General features: G+C 42.8%; 1 protein-coding gene across 1 annotated transcript; it reads right to left on the reverse strand.

Moving 5' to 3' along the window:
* Window positions 1-481: 481 nt before the first annotated feature.
* Window positions 482-24,971, reverse strand: LOC311226545 (uncharacterized protein; the record flags this gene model as incomplete). The annotated part of the gene is made up of 3 exons (XM_084311965.1): window positions 482-4,328; window positions 19,996-20,049; window positions 24,794-24,971. 3 exons carry the CDS (start codon window positions 24,969-24,971, stop codon window positions 3,085-3,087), a joined length of 1,476 nt encoding a protein of 491 aa, XP_084168091.1. The 3' UTR covers window positions 482-3,084.
* Window positions 24,972-27,922: the final 2,951 nt, after the last annotated feature.

Below are 27,922 nucleotides of genomic sequence, written 5' to 3' on the forward strand. Positions count from 1 at the left end.
CCAGGAGTTGAACTTAAGGCTGGTGGTGGCGGGCGAAGACCAAACCACCCACCCTGATATTACAAACACAGCAATACTATGATGGTTCGTTTTAACGTTAAGATGAAAAGTTAAGGTTATGGTTAGTTTAAGGTCCACCTTTGACCTATAATGATGCCCTTTAATGTTACTAGTACTACCTCCATAAAAACAGCCACTATAGTGCAATGAAGCAGCTTTAAAAGTCAACAATGTAGCCCCATAGGTTAGCATGTCCTTTTCATCAGATGTGAGTTTCTTTTGAACATCTACAAGGTGTTGAGGCTACATTTTCAGATACACTGGAGTGGAGACATTTATGAATCGCCACAAAAAGCTACCAAATATCTACAATGGAAAAACATACTGAACAACAGTCTGTTATATGAACGCATATCAAGACAAGAATGAACACACACACACAAAAAAGTTATCTTTTAAACTCTGCCTATATAGTGCATGTAGCCAAACACTGCCATTCATTTGAAACTTAATTAAAACAACATTGTCTTTTGTATTTGGGTAAATGGCCCTTGACATTAGTTGGACAATAACTACATGATGCATAAAACCAAAAACACAAGTGAAGTTGCTGCAGGGTGGGGGTGATGTGCTGCCAGGGTTTGGCGTGCTGCCAGGGTTTGGCGTGGGTGAGAATCCTATCAGCAGAGTTCTGTACATATTGGGAGTTTGGAAAGGGCCTTGGCAGGAACACTGTGCAGAACTCTGTTGCAGTAGTCCAGGCGTGAGGTGACAAAGGCATGAATAAGAGTTTCAACTGAGGTGTCGGAGAGTGAGGGGCGGATGTTTTTGGGCTGGAAAAAAGGCACATAGTAACTGATTTAATACGGGATTTAAAAAACAAACAAGCAAGACCCGCAGATTATGGACTTGGTTACTGGCTTTACGAAGGGTAGACTTGGGTGCCACAACCATGAGTTTAGTATTATTGCGGTTTAGTTGGTCATCCAATCCTTAATTTCATGGAGGTAGGTGATGAGGGAGGTCAAGGAGGCAAGATGGTTTGGTATTGTCACAAACTGGTCAATTGTGACAAATAGGGAGTCCACACGTGAAAGCAATTTAACAATATAATTTATTTAAACCTATATAACATTAATTTACATAAACAATGAATATGTATGTATAAGAATCAGTGATGAATGCAGTGTGTTGATGAGTGAAACGTGATGTGGTGTAAGTAAGACAATTATAATTCAATGGGTGGTAGATAACCTGTTCAGAGGAGATTGAGAAGCAGAGCGAGAAGGTAGGGACATATTTATACAGGCAGCTCTCAATGACCAGGTGAGTCAATTGGACTGACGAGCCACCCACTCTACCATGCTCCCTAGAGGCAGAGTGGGGCCATCACAGTATGGAGATATAGCTGGGTGTCATCGGCGTAGGAGGGATAATCGAGACCATGTTTCCTGATGATCTGACTAAGGGGGAGGAGGTGAAAAGAAATGGACCAAGAACTGAACCCTGAGGGACACCTTGTTTTACTGGGGCTGATCTGGAGCCACAGAGGGACACATACAGACTCCTGTCTGATGGGTAAGATTTAAACTAGGCCAGGTGGGTAATGCCTAGGGACTTTGGGCCAACACCCGTTTCAGAGCATTTGGAACTACCATGTGAGCCATGCACCTGATGTGCACAAAGCCACCATCAGCCATGGCCTACACCATATGCATTTCAAACATCCCGTTATGAACATGCCTGTCCATGTTCCCCCAGGGCATCGTCTGTTACAAAAGACTGCACAGAAAACGGACCTAATTTTACCATACTGCAATGAGGTTCTGGATCTAATCTAGTCTATTCACTGCAGTGTGATCCACATTGATCACATGTCCTACCCACTGCCCTGCGAGTGATATGTAGACATTAGTGGAAAATCTGCTTGGCCAGGGTCTGGTATTGCAAGTCAAACCCCCCCCCCTCCATCCATTAACTCAACTGGACTGTCACTGTAATATTTATTTATTTGCACTAGCACTATTGCACTTGGGACATTCATGGTATATTATTATTATTGAGGACATTGGGACATTGATACTATATTATTATTGACATTATTATTATTTTGCACATATTTTATGTTTGTATGCCAGTGGTGATGCTCCAAACTAAATTTTGTTGTAACAATGACAATACAGATTCTATTCTAACAGGAATTTCTTCACCTTTGCTTTAAAAGGTGCTGTAAGTGGTATTTATTTGTTAAAATCAGGGGAACCCTAGATCTTTTTCACTTATTTCAGGAAATCTTGCCAAGCCATATTTGCTTGGCACAAATGTACATGAGAAAGGAAAGTGCGAGGGCACCCTGTAACCCGTGTTTTCCACAATTGACTGATCCCAAGCACCGTCTACCTTGCAACACTAACACCTTTTAGCTTGTCCTGCGTGCCATTTGATTTGGTCACATTTTGACAAGCTCGGAATGCAAAGCCATTTCATTTTCTATGAAAAGTAGCCTACTTGGGATTATCTGCAGTGGAGGATGCTTAAAAGATGTACCTGGACAGTGGAAACATGCAAAAGTGAGGGAGAGGGTGCCATTTTCATCCTTTCCCTGAAACCAAAAACAAATTTGCTCAAATGTCAGCATTGGATTTATGTGGAAGATTGATCCAGTACATGCTGCCAACAAACATATTAGCATTAGTTAGCTACTTAGGTTAACCTAGCCCTAGCTAAAACCAATGCTCAGCTAAAGCTAACAGTAGCGTTAAACTCATAATGCTATTGAACAACTTTCTACTACTTACTTTACCACTACCCCTTGCTAGTCCGCAGCTGTGTCATGTAGCGTTAGCACTAGATAGCAGTGATAGTTCCATGTACCGTTTGCTAGCCGGGACCAGCATGCTAACCCTGTGGTAACAATAGCAGGTGAAGGATACCACGTTAGACATTAGACAGTCTCACAGAATGTTATTGTGGATAGCAAACATGGTCTGTCATCAACGTCCCTATGACGTAGTGTTAGCAATTGTGGTCAAGCTAAGGTCAATTGAGTAGGGTAGGGATCGGTTAGTTGAGAAGGGTAAGAGGTCATGACAAGTAACTTTCACCCACATTTTCTGTAATTTGCTTGACAGTTGGCTGGTTGTCTGGGTACAGTGTTTTTGGATTGAACGTAGATATTATTGGTGACAAAGAGGAGGCTGGTAGACGCTGTGTATTAGCAAGAACAAGGGGATGTTTGTAAAGAACATGGTTGTGCAAAGGTCGTGTTGATAGGTGTTTCACATCCCTGCCTCTGCTTATTGTGGCCGTGCACAATTTGCAGATGACGTTAGTTGTATCAGTTGTGCTGATTGTAAAGTGTTCCCAAATGGCACTGGTTGTTCTGCGACTTTTTCTTGCTGGGGTGTGACCGGATGATTTGAGTTCATGCGACGATTCCATAGCTCTATTTAAAGTCTCAGTTCCATAACAGTGTGAAGAGAGGAGCTGGACATCTATAGTTGGTTCTAAATCACCAGCTGGCAAGAGGTCCCGGCAAATCCTTTCATCCACAGTTTGTGTAATTTGCTCGGCAGTCAGGCGGTTGTCTGGGTAAAGTGTTTTTGAATTGAACACAGCCATTATTGGCGACAAAGAGGAGGCTGGTTGTGGCTGTGTATTAGCCCATGCTGGGGGAACATGGACAGGCATGGTCATAACGGGATGTTTGAAATGCATATGGTTGTGCATTACAGATGTTGTTAGGTGTTTCACATCCCTGCCTCTGCTTAATGTGGCCATGCACAATTTGCAAATGACGTTAGTTGTATCAGTTGTGCTGATTGTAAAGTGCTCCCAGATAGCACTGGTTGTTTTGCGAATTTTCTTTGCTGGGGTGTGACCAGATGATTTGAGTTCATGATCACTTTGTCTTTTCTGTGTCTTTTTTGATATCAGTTTCTTTAAACCTGACTGAGGTTTCCAATCATCCTCCATGTCATCAGTCTCAGTTCCAGAACAGCCTGAAGAGAGGAGCTGGACATCTCTAGTTGGTTCTAAATAACCAACATTACTGGCTGGTTGTGATACTCCACAGACCTCTCCATCAGGTTCTGTTTTAATCTCTTCAGTTGAGGTGCTGGCTAGAGGCTCTGCCTCTCTGTTGTCATCAGTCTGGGTTTGGTTAAACCACGAGGACTCTTCATCATGTTCACTCTTCACATGGACAGGAGTAGATGTCAACCTTACAATATCAGCTTCCTCCAGACCTTGGAGGAGAATGGGGCTCCTCTCCTGCTGCTCAGGGTGGACCTCCTCTTCACACACAAGGAGCTGCGGAGGGAGGGAGTCTAGAGAGTGGAGCAAAAATGTATTCAAACAGATTATTTAAAGTCCAGCAGAAATTTAAATGTTTTAATTTAATCTAAGCATTAATACCACTACTCCCTATATAAATTATATTCAAGTCAAGTCAAGAGTTTTATTTGTCACGACATACAAGGCATACAGTGAAATGTGGGTGGTCATGCCCGCAGTGATTATTATTTTTTAGTGACCTTTTCATTTTGTGTATTTAATGTTTTAAAGAAACAGCAAAGCAAATTCAACCAAACCCTCCAACATTTCTACATAAAATGGTCAGGCTGCTCATAATTGTCTAGTTCTGGTTCTCATGGCCAGTTTATCTTTCAAAATTGTAGTGGCAATCTTGATTTGAGAGTCACTTTTCAACTGGGAGACAAGTCACCAGGAAGAGTAGTCTCACTTTGGTGTGTAGATTAATGGGGATCCACAATAAAAAAATAAAAAAGACTGGCATGACTAAACTACAACAGAATGAATCACAGTGAAGAGGGAAGTGATTAGAAGTTAGTAGCAGGAACGTACATTAGCACAGGATGGGAGTCAATTTAACTTTTAATCATGTGATTGGGCAGGACCGGGAGTAAAGGGGAGCAGACGGGAGTGGGAACTATGACAACAAAATCAACGGGAGTGGATGGGAGTGAAAACCATGATGCAGACATTTTATTTAATTTAAAATCAAATCGATATGTGACCCGGCACAGTCTAGGCCATCTTGTTAAGGAGCTCACGATTCCTCAGAAAACCACAAAATGTTGCACAATTCAGAAATAGGTTGAAATCGAGATATTGGCAATTTTGAGTGCCAATGTGTTAACTATTGTTAGACGGTATTATTTTCCTCGCTGTGTGAAAAAAACTACAGTTGCGTCTGAGAGGAGTGGCTACTGCCTAAGTACTTTCTGTCTCAGAAAGAGGGAGACGCACCAAAATCCATTCCGAGACAACAGGCCTAGTACTTTGTTGGCGGTGTAAAAATATGCTGAGAAACATTAATATCTTTGGAACAGTTTGTGTTCAATTGTATCTGAATCGGGAGATGATCTTCTCCGTCACAATTGAAAGTGTATTTCTCTAAAAGCTGGCTGGCGCATAGAATAACAATCTCCAAGTCAAGACAATCTCTGCAAGTCTGTAAGCTTGTGCATAGCATATATATAGAGTATAGAGAGAATGCTCTATAGCAGAGGTCCCCAACCATCGGGTTGCGGACCGGTACCTGGCCGTGGATCATTTGGCACCGGGCCGCAACAAAAGAATAAAGTATATATATATTTTTTTTATCCACTTTTTCTCCTTATTTTTCTCCCATCCCAATTTCGTATTTCCAATTCTCCCCTCCCCTGTCTTGAACGTTGCTCGACTATGCCTCCCACTGGTCGGTCGTAGGGAGGATAGAAGCCTTGCATCACGTGTCCCCTCCGGTAGACGAGGAGGCAGCCTGTCGCATCTTTTAACCAGACAGCGCGGACTCTCAGTGGCGAGGTGTAACGCATGGGAGGCTCACACTAGCCCCGCTACTTCCTGTCTCTGCTGTGCAGGCGTCCCCCAACCGACCTGTAGCAGTCGCTGTCCACAACGTCCAATCCCCACCCATCGACTTCCACCCGCTACCTCTGCCAATTGAATTGTGAATTGAATTGTGAAGTGTCACAGCCAACTAGTGACACTGGTTGATTGTGACATCCTGTTCTCTCTGTCAATTGTGGGATGTAAAAAGTTTAAGCATATGTTTATGGTATATATGTTTTAAATCTAGGCATATGTTACTGTATGTGTCTAGATGTGATATGTATTCATATATATATGTGTATATGTATATATATGAATATACGCTTTGCACAAGTATCTAGGCCTGGGCTGGTAATGCCCAGTCAGAAAGGAGTTGAGAAGAAACACGTTATGTGTAAACTAAGGCTGTCAAATATATCGCGTTAATATCGCGTTAACTCCCGATTCTATTAATGCCACAAATTCTTTTAACTCAAGATTAACTAAATTTCTTTTTTTTTTACTAGACTTCACTCAGGTGTATTATTGATGCTCTCATTGATACTATGTTTGTTTCTGAAGTGTGTGTGTGTGTGTGTGTGTGTGTGTGTGTGTGTGTGTGTGTGTGTGTGTGTGTGTGTGTGTGTGTGTGTGTGATATAGAGAGAGAGGGGGGTGAGAGAGATGAGGAAGGGGCAAAAGAGAAAGAGAGCTGGGAGAGTGTGTGTGTGAGGGAGAGAGGGGGGTGTGTGATTAATCAGCCCTTGTGTGTGTGAATGTAACGTTTTCTTTCCCCTATTATTTCATGCACACTTTATTCATTGTTTTAAATTATTATTTTCTTTTAAGTTATTTTGTGCATCACTCTGTTTTGAATTTGATGCAAATTTGCAATGCATGAGGGTCATCCTTTTGTGTTAAATGGCTGCATAAAGCAAGCATTTGTTGACTCGCATGTTGATAAGAGTATTAAAACTTGGAACTTGAAAAAGATCTGTTTAAAGGATAACTCCACTATTTTGGGAAATTAGCTTATTTAACATCTTCCCTGGAGTTAGACAAGAAGATGCATACCTTTTTTGTCTCTGTGCGTGCATTTTAGCTTTGGGAATAGATGCTCCGTTAGCATAGCTTAGCTTCATCACTGGAAGTGGGGGAGGACAGTAGCCTTACAGTGCCTTACAGTGTATTGCAAGGTCTGACATTGACCAAACTTGATATGCATGACCTTGGTGGGCTCTAGGTCAACTCCTGAAAAGGGGGTCAATGTCAGACCTTGCAATCAAAAGTTAGGGGTGCACTGAAATTATGGCAAGGGTTATTAGCCCCCTAACTTTTGATTGCAAAGTCTGACATTGACCCCCTTTTCAGGAGTTGACCTAGAGCCCATTAAGGTCATGCATATCAAGTTTGGTCAATGTCAGACCTTGCAATACACTGTAAGGCACTGTAAGGCTACTGTCCTCCCCCACTTCCAGTGATGAAGCTAAGCTATGCTAACGGAGCATCTATTCCCAAAGCTAAAATGCACGCACAGAGACAAAAAAGGTATGCATCTTCTTGTCTAACTCCAGGGAAGATGTTAAATAAGCTAATTTCCCAAAATAGTGGAGTTATCCTTTAAGGTAAAAAAAAAATTAAAAAATAAAAATGCGATTAATTTGCGATTAATCGCGAGTTAACTATGGACAATCATGCGATTAATCGAGTTAAATATTTTAATCGTTTGACAGCACTAGTGTAAACACATGTTAAGTGCCACAAGTCAACGAGTGACACTTTGTATAATGTTCTTATGTTTATTATATATGATTGGAGCTATGTATATGACCTGTATATTCTTTATACACTTATAAAACTACACTACAGTTAATGGAATATGCAGTCAGACGGGAAACAGAAACCTTTTGATAATGCATGGGGCTGCACAGAGTCCATTTCTCTGTCCATTTCTCTGGAATGTGCAAAAAAAAGGGAGTGACCCACACACAGGCTGGGATGTGAGCAGAGGAGTGAATCTCTGCCTACAAAAGTTAACCCTTTATACATTATAATACAAAAATATACATACATATTATACTTTAAACTACAAAATACATATATGATGTGTGATCAATCAGTGTTATTGTATACGAGTGTTGAGTTGTATATATAGGCGTGTTAGACTATTCATGCAAGAAGGGCAATTGCTATTCATGCAACACAGGGCAATTGCTTCCATACTGCTTGGCCCCTTAAGAATGTGAGACGACCTTGGGGCCTCTGGTAGCCTGCTAGTAACAGATAGGGATTTTCCAACACAAGGTAATCTGTTACTTCTCCAGTAGATGTAACGACTAGAAGGGGAGGAGTCCATCCTTACTATGTGTGTTATACGTTGATTGGCTAGTGGAATGACATAGCTGTGACATCACTGTTTTTGGACCAATGGCAAAGAGGTCCTGATATGATATAAAAATGACTGCTCCAACTTCGAGAGCTCAGAATTTCAGATTTTGCTTGCAGACACTTTCTTCTAGCGGCCGATACCGTAAGGAACGGAATCGGTCTATTTTTCAAAGTAGAGTCCCCCAGACAAAGCTTTGTTTTTTAGCTCATTTGCTCTTTTGCTCAAAATGACAAAGGGAGTTTTTTGCTATAAGACAGATTTTTCAGATGTTCGGATTTTTCCATTTGTTACTTTAGAAGACAAGATGCAGGATTTTGCTTTGGCAGGCACAAGCCGTGTTAGGCCTTGGCGATCTTAGAGATGAGATGTTTTGTATTATATAATCTTTTAAACTGTAATGGATATATCCAATACAGTCCTTTTTTGTAACTTCATTGAAATAAAGATAACTTTTTTCTAGTGCCGTCAGGCGATTAAAAAAATTTATCTAATTAATTACAGGATTTGTAATTAATTAATCTAATTAATCGCATTTTAATCGCATAACCATTTTATGCCTGATATTCTATATTCTATAATCATATTTCAAATTGCATGTGTCCGGATGGCAGAATTCAGTACTGTATCTACAAAACCTTCTGTTTAATCATCTTCCATCTATTAATTTGCTTAGATTTTTCAGGTCTGGTCAATTTGAGCATAGTGTTATTCACAGTCAAAGATAAAAAAAAAAATTATTGATATTCTCATTTGGTTCATTACAATTTACTCAAGCCTAGTAACAGACACAGTATTTCGGACACTGGGAATACATTCCCTGAGATCCATAGATGTCTCTAGAATCAGATACCAAGAACATGCAAATGGACCATATAAAAAAAGTCTGTAATGTGTATTCTACGTTCTTATGGAATGAATGAGATAAAAAAAAATTATTAAAAAAAAAAAAGAAAAAAAAAATCTTTTTTTTTGTAATTAATTTTGAGTTAATTTTCATAACGCGATAATTTGCTGTGTAATTAATTAATCTAATTAACGCGATAAACTGACAGCCCTACTTTTTTCTAATTATCCATTGAATCCTTGGACTGATTTCTGCCAGCAATGTGCCATGACGCCGGCCGCCGCCCTGATTTCCTATGGAAGGTGACTATTACAGATTGAATCAATTGACTGGTTAATGCTTTTCAGCTAAAAGATATATATTATATATATGCTATGTACTGTATAAATACTATACATGGCAATGTTTGTTGTTTGCGGATTCCGGTATCTCTGTGTCCGACGGACTCTGTCAAGTTTTGTGGGAAATCGGTGTTCGAGTCACTGCAGGACTTGAGGACCGGTACCATGGATCGACGGATCTGACGGATTGACAGGAGGTACTGGGGCGTGCAAACAATGATTACGTGTTAGTACGCTAATGTTACATTATTAACAATGGTAATACTTATTAAAAGAGTAGTAATACAACCAAGCTTTCAAATGAGCAGTATTACAAGCCCTTTCGTAAAATGATGATAATGATGATGATTATAATAATAATATTATTTTTATTACAGGCGATAATGGTTCTCCTAGACATACATTCGGTTTATTACAAACAAGAGATTAACAACTCTTCATGCTTACATTTCATATCAACTGGATATAACTAGACCAGTGACTTGAAGTAATCTTGACAGAAATAGTAATTGACTCGAGAACTTGGCGAGTTTAGCACCTCGCTGGGGGATATCGAGCGGCCACAGGCTTCTATCTCGAGTAGTTGATTGAGATAGATAGAGACTGCCTGTAGCTCTTAACATGGCGTCCCTGGCTTAGGGCTGAGATCTGTAAGATAACAGCCAAAATTAAATAAAATAGAAATATTGAAAAACGGAGAACCGAGCTTTAGAATACACCAGACAAAGGATATTGATCTGTATGGCCCTCAGTGAAAAGCAGTGGCAAATTAAAGGCATCTGCATAGTGGGGGCATTGCTGGTGGAGCGGTTGAGGCCGCAAAATTGGATTAAAGAAAAAGAAAGTAAAGAAAACCCTCTCTCTAAAATGTCTGGCAGTTTAGAGAGACATCAGCGCAGCCATACAGGCTGGCAGCGCCGGCTAATAAGCTGGTGCTAACTGGAGGCTACCTAGCCATTGCTACCATTGCTAACTGGATGGCTACCTAGCCCGAGGCTACAGGAGGCTACATAGCCCTAGCCCACTGGAATGCAGGCTAACTAGCCACAAGCGAACTGAATGCTAACTGGATGGCTACCTAGCCCGAGGCTACATGAGGCGACCAAAACGGAGCCCACTTGGAATGCAGGCTAACTAGCCACAAGCTAATGAGCTGGCCCTAGCCAGACGAGAGCTAACTAGCTCACCATCGGCTAACAAGCCAGAGCTAACTGGAAATGAGCTGGCCCTAGCCAGACGAGAGCTAACTAGCTCACCATCGGCTAACAAGCCAGAGCTAACTGGAAATGAGCTGGCCCTAGCCAGACGAGAGCTAACTAGCTCACCATCGACTAACAAGCCAGAGCTAACTGGAAATGAGCTGGCCCTAGCCAGACGAGAGCTAACTAGCTCACCATCGGCTAACAAGCCAGAGCTAACTGGAAATGAGCTGGCCCTAGCCAGACGAGAACTAACTAGCTCACCATCGGCTAACAAGCCAGAGCTAACTGGAAATGAGCTGGCCCTAGCCAGACGAGAGCTAACTAGCTCACCATCGGCTAACAAGCCAGAGCTAACTGGAAATGAGCTGGCCCTAGCCAGACGAGAGCTAACTAGCTCACCATCGGCTAACAAGCCAGAGCTAACTGGAAAGGAGCTGGCCCTAGCCAGACGAGAGCTAACTAGCTCACCATCGGCTAACAAGCCAGAGCTAACTAGCTCACCACAGGCGAACAAAGCCAGGAGCTAATTGATGGCTAACTAGCCAAGAGCTAATGGAAGTGAACAGGATGTCTCACAATCATTCCCACATCACCGAGGACGAGGAATTACCCTCGGATGATGGATTGGGAGTTTCTACACCCAGCAGGGGGTTAGACTACCCAAGAGAACGGGGAACACACCCAGAGTCCCCTGAGACGCTTGCGGAAAGAGGGGAATTCACAGAACCAAGCAAATCACAATACCCAGAGCTACCGGCTGTACAACAGGCAGAAATTGGAACACAGAAGGCCACGGCAGCCACGGCCCCCGCATACTGGCCCGACAGCCTGGGACTTCAGGGACAGTGGAACCCACTCCCCCAAATCCCTACACCAAACTCCCCGCAAGGGGAGCAGACCATGCCACCTGGCATGCCAAGATTAAATGAAATCTCTTGTGCTATTAAACCAAGAACTCAACCGGGAAACCCGAAGCATATACAGCACCTATGGGTCTGTTCCATATGGTTACAACATTTTGTACCAAAAGGGAAGCACACGTTTGTGGTTAACCCGGCCCACCGAGGCCTACGTAATGGAGGAGGAATGGCAAAAACCATACAGGATATGGCAGGACCTGGCTACGCCGACTGGTGTGCAAGAGAAGTGGCCGGACAACCTCATAACCTCCTTAAGGACGGCACGGTGCTGGTAGGAGTCCCCTACCTACTTAAACATAAGGGTTACGCGGGGATACTGACAATTGCCATGCAGGATGTGCTGCCAGGAACAGACATTGAAAGCCAAACCCGAGTACTCCTGGCATATTACAGGAACATCTTCAGACAAGCCCAGGGCGTAGGCATAACAAGCCTAGTCATGACCTTGTTTGGAATAGGGATTTGGCACTATGATGCAAACACGAGCATATGGTGCCTTTTGGAAGCCTACCAAGAAATACCAGCTGCATCAATGGCAGTGGTCTTGCTAGTCCCGGATAAATACCAAGCAAACACAGTGTGCAGAGCTCAAATGGAAGCATGGCCACTACACTACCGTAATGGCTGGGGAAGCCTGTTCGAGGAAATCGAGCCCACTATGGTTGGAGACCTCACACAGGTCATGAACAAGTGGGCATACAGAAACCAGACATGGTCTGGTCCCTCGGGAACACCACGGGAAGTGAGTCGCTCAGAACAGAGGGCCCAAATTACGTGGCCCCTGTCAGGACCAGGGAGGATATACGAGGAAACACCAGATACTCGGTCTCCAAGCCCGGAGAAAGAAGGCTCAGGGGGTTTCACTAACCCTGAACGCCATGAGCTCTACTCCACCTGTGCGAGACACACCCAGGAGGGGATGACACAGGAACAAGGTCAGGACCCAGGAGTTGGCCGAGCAATGCCTGCTCCCACTTCCATGTATATGGATAAGAGGGCTCCGCCCTCATTGAGAGTTCCCTCTGGACACGAAATGGGGGGATTCACACCCAAAGAACTCCCTAAACCTGGAACAGGAAAGAAACCTTACTACTGTGACCAGTGTGGGAAGAGCTTCAAGACAAAGTCAGATCTTAAAATACACCACATGATACACACAGGAGAGAAACCTTACTGCTGCGACCAGTGTGGGAAGAGCGTCAAGACGAAAACAGAGCTTAAAAGTCACCACATAGTACACACAGAAGAGAAACCTTACTGCTGTGGCCAGTGTGGGAAGAGCTTCAAGAGTAAGATAGGACTTAAAAATCACCACAGGGTACACACAGAAGAGAAACCTTACTGCTGTGACCAGTGTAACAAGAGCTTCAAGACGAAGACTAACCTTAAACAACACTACATGATACACACAGGAGAGAAACCTTACTACTGTGACCAGTGTTACATGAGCTTCCAGAGAAAGCAAGGGCTTAAGAAACACAGACGGTGGAGGCAGCCATGCAAAGTGCCAACCTGCTTAACGGGAGCAGTCAGGGGTTATGTGTCTTGCTCAAAAACACTTCGTCACACTACCTGGGACGAGCTGGAATCGAAGCGGAATGATCCCATTCTCTTTGGCCCAGAGGAGGAGGATGGCGACATTCAGATCGGGGATCAGAACCCGAGGCCACAGAGGACTCCCCCAGGTGAAACTAAGTCTGAGCCTGAACATGATGGGGAGCTAAGTACCTCTGAAACTGAACACAGTTCTGATTACTCAACATCCTGAGTAATAGCTCAAGAGAAGCTAGCACAAGGAGACGCTAGCTCCCCGAAGGGGCTTCAAAGGCCCAAATGATGGAAAGAGAAATAAGAACCCCTGGTCAAGATCCAGGGGAAAACATGGGGGAGAAACTAACCCCAGAGCAGCAAGCAGAGATGAGGGCGAAAAGGGAGGAATCCAAAGCCCGGAAGGAGAATCAATAGTATCCTTACCTTCTGGGGCCCTGACACATGACACTCAAGCAAGTGCACACTGCGCTTGACATTCAGCTCATCTGTCGAAAGGAATAATATATAGTGTTATTATCATTTAGGAAGAAACATGACATAGAATACTACATTCATTTTGTATATATTTTAAGTATACTATGTAAAGATGTCTGTCCTTTCTCTAAATCAGAGTAAAGTAAAGTAAATTTGTAATCTATTTCATGCAAAGGAGATTTCCTGACAGCAACCATCTGGTAGGTTAGCACCCGTACCAACCATATCAGCTGCATGAGATGTACACTCACCAGCGCCTATGGATAAAAATTGAGACTCTGCAAACTCTCATCAAGCTTAGCACCTTGATGCGGGGGGACAGAGCGAGCATCAGGGTCTCTATATCCGACGGGCCTATCAGATTTGTGGGGACTTGGAAGCTTCAGCATACAGGACGCTGTGGTGCTTGGGCGGCCAAGTCACTGGTTTATAGGTCTGTCGAAACGGATCGGAGGTTCTGGGGCTTAGAACATCAGAGAGTTGGGCTTTATACTATTTGAATAGGTGTTAACAGCCGAAAAAATATGAACTGAAATGACTGCTGTCAGGTGCCTCTGAAGTAACATAATGAAGTAGAAAGTAGAAAGCTCTACAGTAGAAAGCTCTACACGCGACTAGAAACCTACGATAAAAGGCTTAAAGTCATACTCGAGTAGAAAGCTCTACTCGGGAATATCACACTTCAGTAGAAAGCTCTATTTTTGTGATTAAAGTAAACGTTTACGCACGACTGAACGGTAACGCAGTGTTATACCTAAAGTCAAAACTCTAGTAGAAAGCTCTACCCTATGAGACGGATCAGTCTCTCACAATTAAGTAGAAAGCTCTACACGCGACTAGAAACCTACGATAAAAGGCTTAAAGTCATACTTGAGTAGAAAGCTCTACTCGAGAATATCACACTTCAATAGAAAGCTCTATTTTTGTGATTAAAGTAGCGTTTACTCACGACTAAAGGGTAACGTAATGTTCAGGTAACAGGTCACCTGAACTAGAAGTAACCTAAATGTTTACTTAAAGTCAGAATAAGTCCTGCTACTGTGACGGAAGTGGAACCAGCGTAATCATACAGGCTGGTGTTATCAGCAGGAGCTGAGTCTACATAGCCTGAGTCTACAGCAGGCTAACTAGCCAGAGCTAACACCAGACATAACAGTCACCAACTACCCAGTCTGGACCGAGACAAGCACAACACAGGGTTGACCCCCTGTGCAAGAAGGAAATGGATGGAAACAACAGTCCGAAAAGCCTGTGAACAATGTGCGATGGTAAGGGGGACAAAACCTGAACCAGTGCCATCGGGACGAATAGCAGTATCTGAAAGCAGGACTGAAACTACTGGAGGAAGCGGGTGTAATGGCCCAATACTCTGTACCCTACCAGCCCAATACGAACGGGGTGACAGAGAGCTGTACGCTCTATAAAAGATCAGAGGATAAAAATGAATATGTTGCGATCCTGGAATGAACCGACCTCCCTCCTTAGGATACACCAAGGAGACCGACAGTACAGTTCGGACCGGAAGGATCAGAACTTGCCCTATCTCGGGCCAGGAGCATTCTTAGACGGGGGGGCTGTCCCCCAGAGTCAGTGGACGACGCAGCAAATGGCAAAAAGGAATATACTGACCCAGATCAGAACTCAGAAATGGAGGAAGACCGGGAGAGGTCAAGCTCCAGAGCATCCTCAAGGTCCTCATCTAGATCAAGATCTAGGGAGAGAGTTCGGTACCCAAGGGACGAACCTCCTAGACCGAACTAGACCTAGACCTCCTAGACCTCCTGGACCTCCTAGACCGAACAAGAGAGCTAAGCAGGCCAAGCAGGCCCGCATATCCTGTGACATGGAGACAGAGAGACATCGGCCTGGACCCAGGTTACAGGGCGACGAGAGCCCTGAATGGACCTGAAAGAGAGAAAAGAAATGAGTCCTCTGTGGACTGTATCTGTGATGTCCTGCGAGGCCTACGGACAGGGTCACACGACCAGGCCAACCACACTTCAATAGAGGACTGCTGCTACAATTCTCGGGGACCCGTGGGGTCGCCCGAGAAGTGACAATTCAACCTACCTCAAACTATGGGAGAGATCCAAGAGGTCAGAGGGGGTGACCCCAAGATGACCAGATGACCAAGATGACCAAGATGACCACAAGACGACAACAACCTGGGTGCATCGGCCGGGAACAACAGATGCAAGTCTTCCCGCCGGACACCAAGCAACGACGTGGCCCCTATCCCATCGAGCTGTCCAGCCAGGGAATAACAGATGCAAGTCTTCCCGCCGGCTACCAGGGTACCGAGGTACCAAGATGGCAGAGGGGGTGTGGAGAGTCACAGCCACGTGACCCCGCAATCGCCATCTCGTCCCCCAGTACAGACGCTATTAAGACAGTGGAGAATGACAGAACAGAATGACAGAGGGGGTGTGAAGTGTCACAGCCAACTAGTGACACTGGTTGATTGTGACATCCTGTTCTCTCTGTCAATTGTGGGATGTAAAAGGTTTAAGCATATGTTTATGGTATATATCTGTTTTAAATCTAGGCATATGTTACTGTATGTGTCTAGATGTGATATGTATTCATATATATATATATATGTGTATATGTATATATATGAATATACGCTTTGCACAAGTATCTAGGCCTGGGCTGGTAATGCCCAGTCAGAAAGGAGTTGAGAAGAAACACGTTATGTGTAAACACATGTTAAGTGCCACAAGTCAACGAGTGACACTTTGTATAATGTTCTTATGTTTATTATATATGATTGGAGCTATGTATATGACCTGTATATTCTTTATACACTTATAAAACTACACTACAGTTAATGGAATATGCAGTCAGACGGGAAACAGAAACCTTTTGATAATGCATGGGGCTGCACAGAGTCCATTTCTCTGTCCATTTCTCTGGAATGTGCAAAAAAAAGGGAGTGACCCACACACAGGCTGGGATGTGAGCAGAGGAGTGAATCTCTGCCTACAAAAGTTAACCCTTTATACATTATAATACAAAAATATACATACATATTATACTTTAAACTACAAAATACATATATGATGTGTGATCAATCAGTGTTATTGTATATGAGTGTTGAGTTGTATATATAGGCGTGTTAGACTATTCATGCAAGAAGGGCAATTGCTATTCATGCATGTTACATCCCAATGTATATATTCCCCAGTGTGTGTCTCCATGTGTGTGTTCTCCATTTTGTTCCCTCCCTCCAGCCATTGTTCCCTTTACCATTGGTCCCTGCCAGGCCAATCCTTCCATTATTGCAATACAGCACCGATTGGTGGATGGCTTCAGACTCCAACACTCAATCCACACCACCCAATCATGGATCACCCCACACCTGTTAAAACATGGCTTCTCACTTCAGTCTCTCTCTCTCTCTGGCATGAGGCTAGGCATGTTGTGTTTTTGGTAAACCTGTAACTTTGACAGTATTGCATTTCGTTTATTGCCTTTGGTGCTTAGTAGTAATTTCCTTGTGTGTGTATGGCCACAGAGAGAGCATTGTCAGCCATAGTTTGTCTTTGTATATATTCTGCTTTTGTTTCTGTATAATTAATGTGTTTTTCTCTCTTTCTCAGGAAGCACAGATGGGGTGAGCTGCCATTTCCTTTGGACATTGTTTTCTCCTGTTTTGGTTAGGTAAGAGTAGTTTAGGTAATGTAATCTCTTTTACCATAGATTAGATTGTGTTTATTTGGAGTATAGTGGTGTTTGTTTGTTGTTTTGGCCTGGGCTCACCCCTGAGCTACATGTGCTTCCTTTGCATCTTTCAATAAATATCATTGTTGTTTACAAACGTGGTCCATCTTTTCTGTCAACCAACTGTTATGTTACAGCCCTTTACCCTTAGACTCACAGGGGTCGTAACAATGCAACACAGGGCAATTGCTTCCATACTGCTTGGCCCCTTAAGAATGTGAGACGACCTTGGGGCCTCTGGTAGCCTGCTAGTAACAGATAGGGATTTTCCAACACAACGTAATCTGTTACTTCTCCAGTAGATGTAACGACTAGAAGGGGAGGAGTCCATCCTTACTATGTGTGTTATACGTTGATTGGCTAGTGGAATGACATAGCTGTGACATCACTGTTTTTGGACCAATGGCAAAGCGGTCCTGATATGATATAAAAATGACTGCTCCAACTTCGAGAGCTCAGAATTTCAGATTTTGCTTGCAGACACTTTCTTCTAGCGGCCGATACCGTAAGGAACGGAATCGGTCTATTTTTCAAAGTAGAGTCCCCCGGACAAAGCTTTGTTTTTTAGCTCATTTGCTCTTTTGCTCAAAATGACAAAGGGAGTTTTTTGCTATGAGACAGATTTTTTAGATGTTCGGATTTTTCCATTTGTTACTTTAGAAGACAAGATGCAGGATTTGCTTTGGCAGGCACAAGCCGTGTTAGGCCTTGGCGATCTTAGAGATGAGATGTTTTGTATTATATAATCTTTTAAACTGTAATGGATATATCCAATACAGTCCTTTTTTGTAACTTCATTGAAATAAAGATTACTTTTTTCTAATTATCCATTGAATCCTTGGACTGATTTCTGCCAGCAATGTGCCACGACGCCGGACGCCGCCCTGATTTCCTATGGAAGGTGACTATTACAGATTGAATCAATTGACTGGTTAATGCTTTTCAGCTAAAATATATATATTATATATATATATGCTATGTACTGTATAAATACTATACATGGCAATGTTTGTTGTTTGCGGATTCCGGTATCTCTGTGTCCGACGGACTCTGTCAAGTTTTGTGGGAAATCGGTGTTCGAGTCACTGCAGGACTTGAGGACCGGTACCATGGATCGACAGATCTGATGGATTGACAGGAGGTACTGGGGCGTGCAAACAATGATTACGTGTTAGTACGATAATGTTACATTATTAACAGTGGTAATACTTATTAAAAGAGTAGTAATACAACCAAGCTTTCAAATGAGCAGTATTACAAGCCCTTTCGTAAAATGATGATAATGATGATGATGATAATAATATTATTTTTATTACAGGCGATAATGGTTCTCCTAGACATACATTCGGTTTATTACAAACAAGAAGAGATTAACTCTTCATGCTTACATTTCATATCAACTGGATATAACTAGACCAGTGACTTGAAGTAATCTTGACATAAATAGTAATTGACTCGAGAACTTGGCGAGTTTAGCACCTCGCTGGGGGATATCGAGCGGCCACAGGCTTCTATCTCGAGTAGTTGATTGAGATAGATAGAGACTGCCTGTAGCTCTTAACATATGACGACTGGCCCAAGCCGGAGGCAATGCTGACACCGGGATTCGAGACCGGAGTCTCTTGAATTGGTGACGAGCGCAATCTCTGCTGCGCCACCCAGCCGCCCTAAGAATAAAGTTGTTTAAAATTAAATATATATATATATATATATTTTTGTATCCACTTTTTCGCCATTTTTTCTCCCATCCCAATTTAGCCATGCCAATTCTCCCCTCCCCCGTCTTGAACATTGCTCGCATGTGCCCCCCACTGGCCGGTTGTAGGGAGGATAGAAGCCCATCGCATGTCCCCTCCAATACATGTGAACTGATGTGTTTTTTTTTTATCCACTTTTTCTCCTCCTGTTTTTCTCCCATCCCAATTTTTGTCGTTATGCCAATTCCCCCCTCCCCTTCCTGGTCGTTGCTCGCATGTGCCCCCCACTGGTCGGTCTAGGGAGCCCTGAAGTCCATCAGATGCTTCCTCCGAGACATAGGAGACAGCCAGCAGCATCTTTTCACCTGCCAGCACGGACTCTCATTTGGCGAGGAGTAACGTGTCACACTACCCTCACCATCTCCCTCCCTCACTGTGCAGGCGCCCAGACCGACCTGTAGAAGTCGCTGTTTACAACGACCAGAATACGACCCCACCGGCTTCCCTCCCGCTGACTCTGCCAATTGAGCCAGTATGGCAGCCGGCCAAGCCGGAGGCAACGCTGACAGCCGGATTCGATACCAGTGTCTCTCGCGTTGGTGACGAGCGCTTAGTCCGCTGCGCCACCCAGCCGCCCGAACCGATGTGGTTTTAAAAAAAAAATTAATATAGAAGGAATAGTCAAATGTAATTTTAGGCCAATTTTGACAGCCTATACTCTAGGCTCTGTTGCCCATACCGTCTGAACTCTGTTGATTACTCAATTTATGCCTATTTATTCTACTGCCTTGCACTGTAATCATAACTACCTACCTCATCCTATAGTCTACCCCGTATATTACTGTTTACATACCTGTATATATTATATCTGTATATATCCCATACCTAGGCTCTCAATAATAACCACTGGTCAGTATGGCTATTACCATAGTATATGTATACCCGTTTCACCTTTTACACTTGCCGCACCGGTTTCAACACAGGTTAAAAGCAGATGATAGATACATTTAGCTGACTTACTGAGTCTGAGACCCATGGTGGAAGCTCTGGCCGTGTTCCGAGTGCGCCGCGCAGCTTCAGACCGGCAGCAAACAGGATCCAGAAACAAAAACATTTTAGTTCACATCACAACATACAAACAAAAGTTAACCATCCACAACAGAACACTGCAGTCCAACTGTATTTCCGACAAGTCTTCTCTCGGACCGACACAATGTCTTGGAACTATCTGGTTAGATTGCCCCAGTGACTTCCTCTATGAACAAAATAGTTGCAGCACATTGCGTGGGTCTTAGAGAAGAAGAAAGCATCGGGCGGTCTCTCTCGCTCTCAAGAGTGCAGAGAGAGAGTTGGGAATCGAAAACCGGTTCCCGTTGGGAGCCGGTTCCTAATTGTCCGATTCCTGGAATCGCATGCCTCCGTGACTATCAATTCCTCTTATCGCTGCCATGTTTTTCCGACAGTTGCGCATTTTAAAACAATAACGTTAGCACCACGCATGTAGCCATAGAGCAGACTATTTGATTCCAAACACTTTGAATGCCCATCACGAGATATCTCGGGTTATCAGCCCGCGGGTTAAATGCCCATCACGAGAACGTTTTTTTTTTTTTTTTCGCGATCTGAATTCATAGTTCATCAACGAGTCTACCGTTGGTAATCCTGCCCCGCCAGGTCGCTCAGATGTGAAAAAAGCGCCCCCTATCGTCTCCCAGATGGTAATGCACCATTTTGGATTGGACTCGATGAAAATGGATGAGAAAAAAAAACTCCGGAATCCACATTTTACTTTTCACGCATGTAACCGTTTTTTTTTTTTTTTTTTTTACATGTAAGCGTGTAATATGTGTTTTACAGTATACGCATGGGATCGATTTTTGGAATGGCGATCAGGAATTGGAATAATCCATTTGGATACCATCTGATCTCAGGTAAGGAATCTATTTTACCAGTCTTAGGATAATCAGACCCGTTTTCACGGAGATATAAGCTTTTCCCCTATAATGTGATATGGCTGTTTGACTGTAAGAGCGATCAGGAACTGAGAGAATCGATTTTTTTTCAGCGCGCGGCACCAGCGTGCACACGTACACATATACTATCGATAATCTAGCGTTTATTTGAAAACGATTCATAAATAGGCCGAAAAATGACAACGTTCTAGAATATTACAGTACAGGGCGATTATCATGGAATCTTTTTTTTTCTTCGTGAAAACGAGGGCTTTTCAAAATGCTATAAAACGGAAATGAACCGATAAAAAAACAATCCGCTTCGACAATGTTGACTGGAAATGAGTCATTGATAATGCAACGGGAAGATTAGACACATAGCCATAATTTAAAACATAGATTAGGCGATATTAATGCTAACATTTAAGTGGATGTTGGGCATTCAAGCACTAAATGTGCGCCCCCTGCTGGGCACTGAAAGTGTTAAGGGCTCAAAATTGCCTGGGCTTTGGTCGCATATGCTCCCGAAATGCTCCCGCTGTTTGACTGTTTCTATGTGCAGTGAAAACGACTTCAATGCTTTGCAACCTAGTCATTAATTTAATTCCGGATAACCTAACATTAGCCGCAGAGCTAACGCTAGCTAACCAAGATCAGACACAGAGACAGATAGAGCTGCCGCGATTACCGCATTACCGCGGTATCGCTGTTACATCACGGCCACCGCAGAGTAGGCTGAATACCGCGTCACTGCTGTTTTTTATAATAATAATAATAAATTACCCTCCTCTCGTTGGGCTTGCGGCTCTGCAGATATACCCTACTCCTCTATCGAGGTTCCAAGCGACCCTATTGGGTACCAGAAAAGTCACGTGAAACATTGCAGACCACTGATTGGTCAGAAGAGAGACGCGTCACACGTTGTAGCGTCATGCAGTGTGTTACCACCAATCGGCAAGCGCGTATTAGGTTTTTACTTCCTGAATGTCAGCTCATCACAACACGGCTAATAACGTTAGCTTTAACTCTCCGCCGGAGTGGACTACCATCGCTCCTCAGGAGTACTAAACGAGACATAATGATTTTACTGTCTGCAACGAATGTTATAATAAAAGCCCTTCGTTCTATACACTTGTCTGATTGAAAACTTTATTAACAGACCGCAGAATGGGACAACTCAGCACGCTCTGAGCAAAGAAAGGAACTGAGATATGAATAGAGTATTGCTTGCCTTGCTATGGTCCGGTAAATACGCTGATGTTATTGAACGTATAACTATATAATGTTAGTGCCACAAAACAAATGCCTTTATTATAAAGTAGTAACTTTATAGTAATAATAAGAAAGGGTCGGGGGGGTTAGGGGTAACCACCCCTGCCCGCGACACCGAGTGAACTGCGCATGACCAGAGCCTGAGGGGAAACTTCGAATCCGTGTTTCACTTTCAATAACTAATGCGTGCTTGCCGAATCCCAAACAATATTCATGCTGCAAAGTCATCCTCTAAAGATAGACATTTAGACTAGAGGCAGGCTATATGCTATAAAGAGTAGACTACTACTAAAAAAAAATGCATTCAAACTTTTTTTTTTTTTTTGTGTGCGTGCGGTAATAACCGCGGCGGTAGGAAATATTTTGCAAGTGTGTGCGGTAAGGAAAACATCAATACCGCGGCAGCTCTAGAGACAGACACACTGAGCTCAGGTAGAAAGGGTGGGGGCGAGCGTGCACGCGCTGGTCTTCTGAAAGACCAGAGACGGAGGAGTCAGAGGAATAACGACCTGTTGAATGCAACTAACTACAGTTCAATAGATTAAATTAGTTTAAGATATTGAACTGTAGTTGCATTCAACAGGTCGTTATTCAATAGATTAAATTAGTTTAAGAATAAAAAAATAAAAAATAAATAAATTAGTTTAAGAGAATCTCAAATACATTATTTTATTTTATAGTTAAGTTTATTTTTTACAGTTTTTGTATTTTTCTGACATGGGGGCTCAACAATAAATGACAATCAGAAATGTCAAGTTGCATGTTTTTATTCTAACCAGCTTAGTTCTGTTGCATTTCCAATTTATTTAAATTATAAATTCAGCAGGGATCGATAAGGGAATCGAGAAAGAATTGTATCGATAAGCAGAATCGATAATGGAATCGTATCGATATAATCTTATCAATTCCCATCCCAGACAGAGTGGAGGTAATGTTAAAGGAACACGCCAACATTATGGGAAATGTGCTTACCGTCTTCTCCAGAGTCAGACAAAAAGATAGATACCAATTTCCTCTCTGTGCATTCAGTAGAAAAGCTGTCCGACAGTAAGCACATTTCCCATAATGTTGGTGCTTTCCTTTAACATTATTAGCTGTGGTGCCCCTAGCTGGGATTACAGAGAGACTTCTGGTTGGGGTTAAAAGTGGACTGATATCATGGATGAGGCTCTTTAGATTCCTCTCATAACAGTCCGTCAGTGCCAAAAACTAGCCGTTTAGCTGGACGTTCTTTGGCGGATGCATTTGTCCCAATACATTAATGTTATATTGCAGCCTAGTTGGCATGTACGAGTTAGGGAGAAAATACCATAGGCCAGAAGTCAACTGAACTTGACTTCAAATAAACACCTCAAATAAACACATTATCCATATTAGCTTTGCTATCCTATAGGGCTGTCTTAAATACTTCGAAGCTTCGTTCGATGGGCATGGGATTCGAATATGAAAATAAAATTTGATTATTAAAAAAGAGATGCCTCTCTTTGTTAATTACAACAAGCAATGCTGTTTGTTATTTAAGATGAGGTCGGACTCGGCACTGACAGATGTGTTCATTGTGCTGCTTTTATAAAGCCTCAAATGACGGCTTACAATATTTTATGAAAGCAAAGTGTTTTGTTTGTCTAAGATTTAAAAAGGTTTAAACTTTACAGCACTGACAAAGTTGAACAAAGTGCTGTACAAGTCCCACAACATATTTTTGAATCTCGAAGCTTCGAATTAAATCGAATCTCGGCCTAGAAGATTCGAATTCCAAAAAAAAAATCGAAGTCAGCCCTACTATCCTACACCTTTGAGCTACTATCAACTCTGGGAGAACCATGTGCTCTATGTATAGTATTAGGGGAGGAGTTATGTTAAGCATGGCTCCAGTGTCAATTAGCCATGATTTCAGGCCCGCCCAAAAAATCCATAAGACAAAAATGGTTAACTTCACAATTGTGTACTACATAGTACTATACACAGTGCAACTATTTTCTAACATGGATAAAATGTTTAGAAACAACATCTCTGAATTCCTCTTAACCTGCAAGGGCCCACATGTTTAGGACGATTTGCCCACCGGCACTTTGGCGACCACTAGTGGCTCGGGTGTGCATATTTTGTAATACAATATATATATATAGAATTGAAGGTTTATTTGTTGCCTGCCGATAGCCCACACATCTATGTCTATCTGTATGTCATATATGTTATGATGAATAAAAAATGGGGGACCCTGATGTAAACAAGACGAAAGTATTTTCTGCATCCCCTTAACAATTGTGTGTATTTATTATTGAGCTGTACTATTTGTACCCATTCTGCAATCTGTTAATACAATTTTCAATCAATTTGCCATTTTGCATCCTATTGAATCCACCGAGAACTACAGTTGTGTCCGTTGATTGTGCCAATTCGGTTACGATGTGCCTAGTGCTGTTAGGGTTATGGCCCTGGGCTACAAGACATTCTAGTGGGGCTTCGCTGACGATTTTCAGTCTAAATAAATGTACATGTGCAATTATAACAACCTAATAGTGTGGGTTGCGGTGCGGTTATAACAATGATGAGCACTAACGTTAGCCGTGTTAGTAGCTAATTCTACAAACCTGCTATGTGGAGCTTGCTATCCGGCCGCAGTACGTTGTTCAACATCTGCTGCAGACGTTTGTTCTCCTCTCTGTATTCTTCGACGACACTCTCGACTTCTCCAAATATCTCCACCGCAGCTGCTGTTAATCGTTCGGTGAGAAAACACCTCAACGACTGAAGTTTGTTAGGCGACATCCTTGTAATGTTGTGTGTTCTATCTGGTCCAGAGATCCGCTCCGCTGGCTGGAGACAAGACTTCCGGTTCGAGAAAACAACGTCCGTGTGGACGTTTTTAGCCTTCAAAATAAATGCGTGAGAAATGTATGTTTATAGTTACATTTGATTATACATTTAATTATTTAGCTGACGCTTCTATCCAAGGCGACTTACAAGTTTGTGTACAAAAAGTAAACAGGAAGGGTATAACTTTGGCAGCTAAGGGTAAATTATATTTAATTCAATTCAAACTTTAATACGGACTGATGGTCCAGATAAAAAAAATAAAACATACACAACGAACCTATATAAAATTACACACACAACAGGCAAAAATAACATCACTTAAAATGCACATCAACGTCCCACAATAGACAGCTGTGCCAATGTCTCCACATAGATGAGTGGTAAAGTGTGGCACTGAACCTAACGTCCATTAAAGCCAGAATGATGTCATTTCCAGAGTAATTTAGCCGACAGATGAATTTATACATGAGATTTCTTAAAACAGCTTGGAAGGTATTGACACGGGCAGCCACGTCAACTTAAATGTTACAGTCTTGAGTGCATAGTACTATTTAGCATAGTAGGTAGTAATAATAGGCATAGTACTACTATGATAGTAGATTACTTGGTACTGTAGCAAAGTGCATAATAGTAGAAGACAGTTAGAAGGTTGTTTTTACCAATACATTCCACATGATTTTGTTTTATTACACAATCAAAGTCAACAAATGAACAGTCAGATTAATGTTTGATGCCTTAAAATGTTGATGAATAGCATATAAACATTTCAGGAGGACCACCACTTTCACGTCCCACTGTAATCTAAACTGAAAAAGTGTAAAATACATTGTTGCTGGTCCTCAGAGCAACCCATACTACACTCAGTGCCATTTTCAGACTATATTGGACACTGTACAAGTCTACTGGCTTTATGACAGCATGACACGTATATCCACACTCAGGAGGACCTCCACGTTCACACAGCATTGTCATATAAACTGAAGCTGTGAAAAATAAATCCTAGATATTGAGCGTGAACATTTACCGATTTGAAACATTATTGGGTTTGCGTTGGACGTGCCACTGGCCGGTAATTCCCTTTATCCGGTCATACCACATACCATAGTCTGAAGAATAATACTGATAACTCATAAACATACACCTAGAACATGGTTTGAGATTCAGACACATCTTAATAGTGTTATTGCACTTCACAGGAACACTCCCTTCCACACCAACCCAGCTTTACCAGAAACACGTAGAGATGCATAACCAAGACAAGAAGTGGCACAATCAGGGAATTAAAACATTTGGGGACCTCTATGAAAATAACACACTCGGGTCCTTTGAACAGTTATGCAGCACCTTCCAACTACTAATTTCTTCAAATATTTACAGGTCAGGCATTTCATCACTTCAGGGAGGAAGCTCCACTCTCCTAAAACCCCTCCCCATTGACGATATTCTAAAAGGTGTGATACACCCCAGAGGCATCCCGTCTTTAACCGAATTTAGGCTTTTACTGAAACTAAACCCCTAAACGCTAGAATCAAATGGGAGCGGGACTTGGACTGTACTTTTGAAGACCGCGAATGGGAATAATTATGAGTCAGCACTATACTTTTCATATAACACTCGACAAACTTGTGCAGTTTAACATTATCCATAGAATTTTATGCCAGAAAGACTTCACAGGATGAATTACTCAATCTCAGATCTTTGCCCTAGGTGCACAACTGAAACAGGTAGCCTTATTCACATGTTTTGGGACTGTAACAAACTAAAACCTTACTGGGGCTCAATATGGGAGACTCTCGAAGAGATCACTGGGTTTGAGATCCCTTGTAATGTACACCTAAATTTGCTTTATTAGGCGACATGTCTGACATCTCTCCTGATAAGAGAAACAAGGTGCGGTTCATCAAATTGGCCATGATTGCTGGTAATAATTGTATTGTCTTGCTATGGAAGAGTGTATCTAGGGGTGGGCAATATGACAATATTAAATAAATATTGGGTACAATTCATTAACGATACTTTTTTTAATTATTTTCTTTTGATTATCTTTCTTCCCCTCTTTTTTCCCAATTTTTCTCCCATCCCACCCTTCCTGGTTGTTGCGTACTTTCCCCTACTGTTGGTCCGAGAGACCGGAGACTGTCACATGCTTTCCTCCGACGCATGTGCAGCCTGCCGGCAGGCCAGCCTGACCGCGCAGGTTCTCACTGGGGAGAGTGTAGCGTGTGGGAGGCCGCACTATCTCTCCCTAGTTCCTACCCTTGCTGAGCAGGCGCCCCGACCGAACTGTAGGGGTCGCTGTCCACAACGCCCAGGACCCACCCTTCAGCTTTCCCACCCTCTAATACTGCCAATTGTATTAGTGTGAGAGGCCAGCCAAGCTGATAGCAACGCCGGGAGCTGGATTCGAACAGGCGAATCCAGCGTCTCCGGTGTTGGTGACGAACGCAATCTCCGCTACGCCACCTGACCCCCCCAACGATACACTTTTTAAACATATCGTGGACATCGTGATGTTTTGCACAAAACCTCACGTCCGTTTCTAAGCCGCCGCGGCTGAGATGAGACTTACTTTAGCGCAGCACTTTCCTCTCCATCTCCCTCACACACACACACACTCACCCAATTTACGTCACGTACACGCACATACGCCTAGAGGTGGTAACTAAGTTAGCCGTTAACTAAGCTAAGCTAACTAACGTTAGCCGCTAACCCTGGAAACGCTCACAGGGGAGTGATCCACGACACCAGTTCCATTAGTGAGAAAAGGGGGGGTGGGGGGGTTATATTGACGAGGCTTGACAACAGAGGTTTATATAATCATCTATTGGTGTGACTGTATCCATCCAAGGGTTAAATCAAGCATTTTTAAGTGCTTTAGAGGAAATATCAAAATATCGCAATAT

The sequence above is a fragment of the Notolepis coatsorum genome (assembly GCF_963971535.1).
Source record: "Notolepis coatsorum genome assembly, chromosome: 4".
NCBI classification, from domain to species: Eukaryota; Metazoa; Chordata; class Actinopteri; order Aulopiformes; family Paralepididae; genus Notolepis; species Notolepis coatsorum.